The sequence below is a fragment of the Oncorhynchus mykiss genome, chromosome 13 (genome assembly GCF_013265735.2).
Source record: "Oncorhynchus mykiss isolate Arlee chromosome 13, USDA_OmykA_1.1, whole genome shotgun sequence".
NCBI lineage: Eukaryota > Metazoa > Chordata > Actinopteri > Salmoniformes > Salmonidae > Oncorhynchus > Oncorhynchus mykiss.
The window spans coordinates 21,826,604-21,837,288 of NC_048577.1; the positions used below are offsets into that span (position 1 = coordinate 21,826,604).

At 41.7% G+C, this 10,685-nt stretch overlaps 1 protein-coding gene across 4 annotated transcripts in view; it reads right to left on the reverse strand.

The window, feature by feature from the left end:
* LOC110485942 (alpha-1,6-mannosylglycoprotein 6-beta-N-acetylglucosaminyltransferase B) overlaps positions 1-10,685 on the reverse strand; it is a 161,189-nt gene that overhangs the window by 70,866 nt on the left and 79,638 nt on the right. For all 4 annotated transcript variants that reach the window (XM_036940616.1, XM_036940615.1, XM_036940613.1 and 1 more), the window contains exon 8: positions 4,490-4,659. In XM_036940616.1, coding sequence (XP_036796511.1) covers positions 4,490-4,659 — 170 coding nt within the window. The remainder of the gene's footprint in view (positions 1-4,489; positions 4,660-10,685) is intronic.

The window sequence follows — 10,685 nt, forward strand, 5'->3', positions numbered from 1 at the left end:
TCAGAGGCAGCTATTTATTGTTGTCTCTGATTTGGGGATCATATTTAGGTAGCCATTTCCCCTTTGGTGTTTGTGGGTTCTTCTCTATGTGTTCTCCTGTCAGCACTCATTTGCATAGCGTCACGTTTTGTTATTTTGGGTAGTTTGTTCAGTGTTCGTTCTTAAAATAATAAAGAATGTACGCATACCACGCTGCGCCTATGTCTTCTTCGTAAAACGGACGTGACAATTGTTGATGTCTTTCTCTCTCCTTGCATGGGATTAGACAGATGAATAAAGGTTTAACATTTGTATTGTTTTTTCTGTGTCTGTGCATTAGTCCTTAAAGCACAGTCCATTCTACAAAATAGGTCATTCCCAAGTGAGGGAAATCTCAAGGAGATTAACCTCCAACATTCATAAACTTGTTCTTAACATGAGGGCAAATGTAGTCATTTTATACAGAGGACAGGACTTTACACGTTTTTGTTCCAGCCCTTTACTAATACTGAATTTCAACTTAACCGTGGTCTAAATGGAAGATTTCCCCACAGTGCAATCCCATAGGTTACAATCTCCTGAGAAATCTGCATGATAAACAATAACGTGGGTGAATCTATTTCTATCTAACATTGTGATGTTGCACACTCCTGAATAAAATCCTGGCATATGGTGGTTATCATGGTGGCTGGGAGGTTCCCAACCATATCTTGACATCTGCAGGGTGTCAGGGTGAGAGCTGGAACAAGCAGAGGCAAAGGGGGGGGGGGGGGGGGGGGGGGGGGCGAAATTAACCTCACTGCTCAAATGACAGTGCTGAAGCCAAGTCACTGAAGCCACAACTACCTTTATTAATTTGTAGTCATTTTGTTAACAATTTTGCATATACTGTTTTACCTTGATCAGTTGTTTACAGTAAGAGTAGAATAACTTAGCCTCTAATTTGACCTAGTAACAACAAACCCAGTTGTGCAACACAATAGGGGAAGGGAAAGTAACAAGAGAATGTTAGCTAACGTTGACGTTACGTAAACAGACACGACATGCAGCTAGCTAGCAAGCAGGCTTGCTAAACAGACTCATCGACAGAATGCACAAATAACTTGGCTGGCTAGCAGGCATAGAATGAACAGAACACGGCTGGTTGCATTTCCTACATTTTTAATCAGATGTTGTAAAAGAACGTAACATGTCTGACCTCCAAACGGGTCAGGTGGGACTGTTTTCTCCTGCCAAGCCAATGCAATGGAGTAATATGCAATCAGGTGCCCACTTTAGTCCCCGAAAACACATTTGCTACAGTACATGTTTTTAGCTGGCTATCAAGTTCACCAATTCATTGATTTAAAAACTGTCTGGGGCTTCACAATTTACACATGGTTGAATCTACGATTAGGCCTAGTTAGTTTAGTTGTGCATCTCTAAACAGCCGATAAGCAGGACGAGAACGCCTATTAACGTTAGCTAGCTATCACGTATGATGTGTTCGCTAGCTAGCTAGCTAGCTTGTCAACGGGCTGATGAACAACAGTTAATCAACATTTGAATTGAAAATTCAAATCGTCCAATGAAAGCACCTTAGAAAGCAGCATTTGAAGGTACTTTGGGATTGGGACATACCCATTTTTTACATCCTGCCTAGAAAGCTGCCTCAAAAGGCAGCATCCTTGCCGATTGGGACACAGCCCAGGTCTGAGGCTCTGATGGGCTGATGTATTGGGTTAACTGGGATGGTAGAGCAGGTACAGTTGAAGTCGGAAGTTTACATACATCTTAGCCAACCAAATACATTTAAACTCAGTTTTTCACAATTCCTGACATTTAATCCTAGTAAGAACTCCCTGTTTTAGGTCAGTTAGGATCACCACTTTACTTTAAGAATATGAAATGTCGGAATAATAGTAGAGAGAATGATTTATTTCAGCTTTTATTTCTGTCATCACATTCCCAGTGGGTCAGAAGTTCACATACACTCAAATAGTATTTGGTAGCATTGCCTTTAATAAATTGTTTAACATGGGTCAAACATTTTGGGTAGCCTTCCACAAGCTTCCCACAATAAGTTGGGTGAATTTAGGTCCTTTCCTCCTGACAGAGCTGGTTTAACTGAGTCAGGTTTGTAGGCCTCCTTGCTCGCACATGCTTTTTCAGTTCTGCCCACAAATGTTCTATATGATTGAGGTCAGGGCTTTGTGATGGCCACTCCAATACCTTGACTTTGTTGTCCTTAAGCCATTTTGCCACAACTTTGGAAGTATGCTTGGGGTCAATGTACATTTGGAAGACCCATTTTCGACAAAGCTTTAACTGATGTCTTGAGATGTTGTTTCGATATATCCACATAATTTTCCTCCCTCATGACGCCATCTATTTTGTGAAGTGCACCAGTCTCTCCTGCAGAAAAGCACCCCGACAACATGATGCTGCCACCCCCGTGCTTCATGGTTGGGATGGTGATCTTCAGCTTGCAAGCCTCCCCCTTTACCTCCAAACATAACGATGGTCATTATGGCCAAACAGTTCTATTTTTGTTTCATCAGACCAGAGGACATTTCTCCAAATAGTACAATCTTTGTCCCCATGTGCCGTTGCAAACCGTAGTCTGGCTTTTTTATGGTAGTTTTGGAGCAGTGGCTTTTTCCTTGCTGAACGGCCTTTCAGGTTATGTCGATATTGGACTCGTTTTACTGAGGATATAGATACTTTTGTACCTGTTTCCTCCAGCATCTTCACAAGGTCCTCTGCTGTTGTTCTGGGATTGATTTGCACTTTTCGCACCAAAGTACGTTAATCTCAAGTAGACCGAACGAGTCTCCTTCCTGAGCGGTATGACGGCTCTGTGGTCCCATGGTGTTAATACTTGCGTACTACTGTTTGTACAGATGAACGTGGTGCCTTCAGGCGTTTGGAAATTGCTTCCAAGGATGAACCAGAGGTCTACAATAATTTTTTTGAGTTCTTGGCTGATTTCTTTTGATTTTCCCATGATGTCAAGCAAAGAGGCACTGAGTTTGAAGATATGACTTGAAATACATCCACTCCAATTGACTCAAATTATGTCAATTAGCCTATCAGAAGCTTCTAAAGCCATGACATAATTTCTGGAATGTTCCAAGCTGTTTAAAGGCACAGTCAACTTAGTGTATGTAAACTTCTGACCAACTGGAATTGCGATACAGTGAATTATACATGAAATAATCTGTCTGTAAACAATTGTTGGGAAAATTACTTGTCATGCACAAAGTAGATGTCCTAACCGACTTGCCAAAACTATAGTTTGTTAAACAAGAAATTTGTGGAGTGGCTGAAAAACGAGTTTTAATGACTCCAACCTAAATGTATGTAAAATGTAAACTTCCGACTTCAACTGTATATTGATGTGGTTAAAAAATATGTGAACTGTTTAAGGGGAATAGTGGCCCAGGGATAATATCACTTGCTCTCTACCTGACAATTGGTCCTTTATCTAAAATACATTGCCTATAGAAAGTCTACAACCCTTTGAACTGTTTTCGCATTTTACTGCGTTAAAATGTAATCTATAAAGTGATTCAATTATCATTTTTAACCTACAGATCTACACGACCTACTCCACATTTTCAAAGTGAAAGAAAGTTACAGAAAACTTTTCTGACCGGGACTGGGGAGTTTGTTAGGATCAAGAGAAATATTAAAGGAGCAAAGCCCAGGTAAAGAAGTTTGAGGAAATCTCAGCTCAGTCTTCTGATAACCTAACCCTGGGATAGGGTTGTATTTTTCTGAGACAAGAGCCTGTTGAGTGATCATGAGTGGTCTAGTCTCAGTCCTGTCTTAAATATCCTGACTTTAAATATCACTGTCCATCAATGATCCTCAAACAAATTTGCTGAGCCTGTGCAGTTCTGACAAAAACAATGCATATATGTTGCCCTACGAGTTGTGCAAAGATGGTAGATCCTTAATGAAAATGCAATGGCTGCCAAAGGTGCTTCCAACAAGTATTAACTCAATTGGATAGAGACTTATCCAATTATGATATTTCAGTTTTTGTTTTAGTTGGACAATTTTCTAGAACTTTCTTTCACTGCGGAAAAACTATTTTAATACATTTTTAGATCAAATCTTAAGGCAGCAAAATGGGAAAGTTCAAGTGCTTGTAGACCTTCTGTAGACACTGTAAGTGTTCCCATTGTAATTCTGTGGATCAACATGAGCGATAATTCAAAGTGATGAAATGGACAGCAATCAAATACAAACGAGCACCGTCTGTCCCTTGATCACAACACGCTTTTCAACGCCATCACCTTGGAGGATCTGTAAGTCGCTTTGGATAAAAGCACACGCTAATAGCCATACTGTGTCTATTGGCACAAAATGGCCATGGTCAGATCAATGAAAACACTTCCATTCCACCACACACTAAAACACCCAAACAAATTCAATCAATCAATCAAAAGATGATCCAATCAAGACACAGGCAAAACACAGTTTCCCATTAACATCATTGTAACATTATAACATGCTGACTCACCCCTGTAGTTCCTTAACAGACATGGAGATCTTGAGGTTGTGTCCCAGAACATGGAGGGCTGTGAGGATGTCGGCCCACTGGACCATCTCCCCCAGGGGACCTCCCTTCAGGACCTTGGGGCTGAACACATCCCCTGACTCCTCTGTCAGGAAGCCCACGTGCACCAGGATCTGGGGGGGGAAATAATAAATGTTAATTTATCAACTTTTTTATACATCATTACTTTAAATAAAACAGAAGAATAAAACCTGAGATAACACATAAATATAATGAATAAAAATATATATATATATATGTGTAGGAGAGATCAGTGGTGAAGTCTACATGTTACAGACGTACGATTGTGATGGCTCAGTTGGAGAATTTCTATAATGGTACGCAATGTACACATCTGAAGAGATGTCAAACATCCAACCTCAGCCGTAATGCATGGTTTTGTAAGTGTCAGACATGAACACGTGTTCAATCTTCACAGTGTACTAGACGCAGCCAGTCAGTCATTGCTAGCATGCACAGAACAGACACGGAACATCTGCATACATTAGATCAGTGTTCCCCCAACTTCTCGAGTACCCCCAACAGCACACATTGTTGTTGTAGCACCGGGACAAGCACACCTGATTCAAATGTTCAACTAGTCATCAAGCCCGCAATGAGTTGAATCAGGTGAGTTGGTCTGGGGTTAGAACAAACGTGTTCTTTTGGTTACTTGAGAGAGGGCTTTAGTGATCAGCCATCCAACTAGCCTTAATAATATATTTGACTTGGTTCTCTAAGTACCAGACATGAACACATGTTCATCCTGCTAGCAATTCTGAATAAGGGAGGTGCATAAAGATGGCAGCCCCCAGGTACTTACCACAAATGCCTTGTTTGCTAATTTGAATTGAATTTGAATTGACCACACCCCACAGGAAGCAGAATTTGAATGGAATTGGAATTGGAATTTTATTCAATGAATTCCAAATGGTTTTTGGCTATTCAAATGGATATTATATATGTGAACACAACACTATACAATGTTAATTGTATGCTATCATATGACTTAAATATTCTAAGATAATTTTGCAGGTTGTCTATAAATCATTCATACTTCACTAACATGTTATAAAAAAAACTAGTCAGAAACATTTCCCAGAATGCATTAGATAAAACCAAACACTCCAGAATGGAAGGGAACAACCTAACATCTCATGACAAACATTGTTATAATAAAATACATCTATGAGTGATAATCTTTTTGATTTTTTAAAATAGTGTCTGTATTTCTTAAGTATTAATTGACATTTTCTTTGGGTAAACATGTGTCAAAGGAATTACTTTTCATGTTTCATTTTTCATGTTCAATTTCTTTGAATAGCTTTGAATGAAATTCAACTTCCTTTCATTCAAATAGAATATAAATTATGTTTTCGGTGTGGTGTGTCCAATTTAAATAGAAGGTTGAATTGAATTAAATTAACCCCAACCCTGCCTCCTAGTGTATTAGAAATCAAGAAAACATATATATCAGTTCAGAACCCAACTGTAGCTGTAATAATACATCTAATACAGTAATTAGCATCAGACACACATCCTCAATCTATCAAATATTTTCTGTAGAATTTCTATAGTGTTCAATAGACAACGGACATCTAGACAACGGACATCTGTCTACATAACTGTTAATCATACATCCGACTCTCGCTGTAATAAAACATGCTTCTGTTATACTACACTATGGTATCAGAGACAGAACACATCCCTACTGTGTATTGGACAGAGGCTGCATTCCAAATGGCTCCCAAATCCCTGCATAGTGCACTACTTTTGACCAGGGCCCATAGGGCTCGGGTCAAAAGTTGTGCACTATGCAGGGAATAGGGAGCCATTTTGGATGCAGCCCAGAGTCGGTCATGTCAGAGAGGTGCTGTGCAGAGTAATTCTGACGCGCTAACACAGCATGAAAAGCCCTTCTGCCCCAGATAGACATACTGAGACAAACTTTCACTGGCTTTTACATAATGAGCTTATGAGAGTGGTGAGTTTGTGTGTGTGTGTGAGTGTGTATATGTGTGTATGAGGTGTGAGAGAGAGAGAGTGTGTGTGTGTGTGTGTGTGTGTGTGTGTGTGTGTGTGTGTATATGTGAAACAGAGTGGTTGTGTGTGTGAGTGTGTAAGTGCATGTATGTGTGTATGTGTGAGAGCGAGAGAGTGTGTGTGTGTGTGTGTGTGTGTGTGTGTGTGTGTGTGTGTGTTTGTGTGTGAAAAAGAGAGTGTGTGTGTGTGTGTGTATATGTGAAACAGAGTGGTTGTGTGTGTGAGTGTGTAAGTGCATGTATGTGTGTATGTGTGAGAGCGAGAGAGTGTGTGTGTGTGTGTGTTTGTGTGTGAAAAAGAGAGTGTGTGTGTGTGTGTGTGTGCGTGTGTGAGAAAGAGAGAGTGCGTGTGTGTGAGAAAGAGCGTGTGTGTGTGAGAGTGTGAGGGTGTACAGTGCCTTGCGAAAGTATTCGGCCCCCTTGAACTTTGCGACCTTTTGCCACATTTCAGTCTTCAAACATAAAGATATAAAACTGTATTTTTTTGTGAAGAATCAACAACAAGTGGGACACAATCATGAAGTGGAACGACATTTATTGGATATTTCAAACTTTTTTAACAAATCAAAAACGGAAAAATTGGGCGTGCAAAATTATTCAGCCCCCTTAAGTTAATACTTTGTAGCGCCACCTTTTGCTGCGATTACAGCTGTAAGTCGCTTGGGGTATGTCTCTATCAGTTTTGCACATAGAGAGACTGACATTTTTTCCCATTCTTCCTTGCAAAACAGCTCAAGCTCAGTGAGGTTGGATGGAGAGCATTTGTGAACAGCAGTTTTCAGTTATTTCCACAGATTCTCGATTGGATTCAGGTCTGGACTTTGACTTGGCCATTCTAACACCTGGATATGTTTATTTTTGAAACATTCCATTCTAGATTTTGCTTTATGTTTTGGATCATTGTCTTGTTGGAAGACAAATCTCCGTCCCAGTCTCAGGTCTTTTGCAGACTCCATCAGGTTTTCTTCCAGAATGGTCCTGTATTTGGCTCCATCCATCTTCCCATCAATTTTAACCATCTTCCCTGTCCCTGCTGAAGAAAAGCAGGCCCAAACCATGATGCTGCCACCACCATGTTTGACAGTGGGGATGGTGTGTTCAGCTGTGTTGCTTTTACGCCAAACATAACGTTTTGCATTGTTGCCAAAAAGTTCAATTTTGGTTTCATCTGACCAGAGCACCTTCTTCCACATGTCTCCCAGGTGGCTTGTGGCAAACTTTAAACGACACTTTTTATGGATATCTTTAAGGAATGGCTTTCTTCTTGCCACTCTTCCATAAAGGCCAGATTTGTGCAATATACGACTGATTGTTGTCCTATGGACAGAGTCTCCCACCTCAGCTGTAGATCTCTGCAGTTCATCCAGAGTGATCATGGGCCTCTTGGCTGCATCTCTGATCAGTCTTCTCCTTGTATGAGCTGAAAGTTTAGAGGGACGGCCAGGTCTTGGTAGATTTGCAGTGGTCTGATACTCCTTCCATTTCAATATTATCGCTTGCACAGTGCTCCTTGGGATGTTTAAAGCTTGGGAAATCTTTTTGTATCCAAATCCAGCTTTAAACTTCTTCACAACAGTATCTCGGACCTGCCTGGTGTGTTCCTTGTTCTTCATGATGCTCTCTGCGCTTTTAACGGACCTCAGAGACTATCACAGTGCAGGTGCATTTATACGGAGACTTGATTACACACAGGTGGATTGTATTTATCATCATTAGTCATTTAGGTCAACATTGGATCATTCAGAGATCCTCACTGAACTTCTGGAGAGAGTTTGCTGCACTGAAAGTAAAGGGGCTGAATAATTTTGCACGCCCAATTTTTCCGTTTTTGATTTGTTAAAAAAGTTTGAAATATCCAATAAATGTCGTTCCACTTCATGATTGTGTCCCACTTGTTGTTGATTCTTCACAAAAAAATGTTTTATAGGTAGATGAGTTGAAGGCGAGTTGTTCTCTGTTCCTCCACCGTCTGTCTCGTAGGTGACAGTTTTATATCTTTATGTTTGAAGCCTGAAATGTGGCAATAGGTCGCAAAGTTCAAGGGTGCCGAATACTTTTGCAAGGCACTGTATGTGTGTGTATGTGGTGTGAGAGAGTGTGTGTTTATATGTGAAACAGAGTGTGTATGTGCATGTATGTGTGTATGTGTGAGTGTGTGTGTAAGAAAGAGAGTGTGTGTGTGATTAACAGCCCTTTCTCCACTCAGCGGGGCACACCTCATTAAGTTCCTGGAGGCTGTTTTACCCTCGTCTCTCTCCCTCCTCTCTCTCTCTCCCCCTCTATCTCTCCTCTCTCCTCCTTTCTCTCTCTCCCTCTGCTACCCCTCTTTTTTCCCCTCCTCTCATCCTCCCTTTTCCTCTCTCTCTGTCCTGTGTGTGTGTTGCCTGAGTCACTGTCTAATCATGTGCTAAAAGTCACATAGTCAGTCAGCGGCTGGCAGGATGCTAAACAACAACACTGGCACACACCACCACCTTCTCCTCCTCCTCCTCCTCCTCCTCCTCTAGCCATCTCCCGTCAGATTGTACGAGCGCCAGAACAGAGGGAACGGAATTCAAAACAGTGAAATTAATGATCCTGACGAGATTGATTTGTCTCATTAATAAGCAAACGATTTCACACTCCTGGTCGCCCAGGTCAAATTAAAAAGTAGTCTGTTATTAAAAAGTAATTAGGATGAAAACAAGAATACACAGCGGCCTTCAAGGACTGGAGATGGAAATAGATTCTGTAATAGACACACAGTAAAACACAGACCCAGAGAAACATCCCTGCCATAGACAAACTTCAAAACCAGCTCATACCAGTTCTCCATGTCTCATCTCTGCTGGCTTCTAAGCACCTATATGTGTGCGTGTGTGTGTGTGTGTGTGTGTGTGTGTGTGTGTGTGTGTGTGTGTGTGTGTGTGTGTGTGTGTGTGTGTGTGTGTGTGTCGAGAGAGTGTCTATGGGTTGCATAGCGAATCAAGCGCCAGCAAAAACGCGACTGGTATGAAATTAAATATCACCCTGAATTAATAAGCTTTCTATATTAAACGTGTGCTTCATAAAAAAGTTAAGCGCAATTAAATTACAGTTTGGGTGGCAGATGGCAGATGGCTTCGGCCCCGAGAATACCTTTGGCCAAAATGGGGGATATCACGCAGATCTGGCAACCACGCCCTAATGCAGAAACACTGGTGTGGAGGGAGTAATTTCACAGTTCACACGCTGGCAACAGCACTCCATTGCTGAGTGAGGAACCTATTGGGTTGGCTCTGGTAGTGCTGGTGTGGTACTGTAGAAAAACGGGATTGAACTTTTGGCTAATGGGTAGCATTCATCTCAATTTGCCAAAGTTAGTTCCCCTCCATTGAAGTAAAAATGGGAGGCAGCTTTATGAAACATACTGGAATGATGTTGGAAACGTAACCTTGATATTTTACCGTGAATTAGGTTCTCTGTTGAAAAGGGAGTCTGCAGTGATTCTCGAAGGTTGCATGTTCATGCCGTAACGCCCTCGACACCGCCGACAGCGTCGTTGCGTTTTGGTGCACCAGAAGTACATTCATTTCCAATGGAACGCTGCGTTTGGGTTTCATCAAAAGTACGTGTTAAACTGTACGTTCGACGGATTGACAGAAATGGTAGCAGAAGGTGAATGTTGAACTTTTGTTGCAGACATATCCAGATGATGCTGAGTATTATTTTGCACAGTGACGCTAATCGGTGTGATCGAGGTGTAAGATCCGAAATGACACATTTGCCACCTATACACAGCTGCACGCATACCCACACAGAGACACAGTTATCTCCCCCCTGTGACCCCTAAGGAGTCTGAACACGCATACCCACACAGAGACACAGTTATCTCCCCCCTGTGACCCCTAAGGAGTCTGAACACGCATACCCACACAGAGACACAGTTATCTCCCCCCTGTGACCCCTAAGGAGTCTGAACACGCATACCCACACAGAGACACAGTTATCTCCCCCCTGTGACCCCTAAGGAGTCTGAAGACGCATACCCACACAGAGACACAGTTATCTCCCCCCTGTGACCCCTAAGGAGTCTGAACATGCATACCCACACAGATACACAGTTATCTCCCCCCTGTGACCCCTAAGGAGTCTGAACA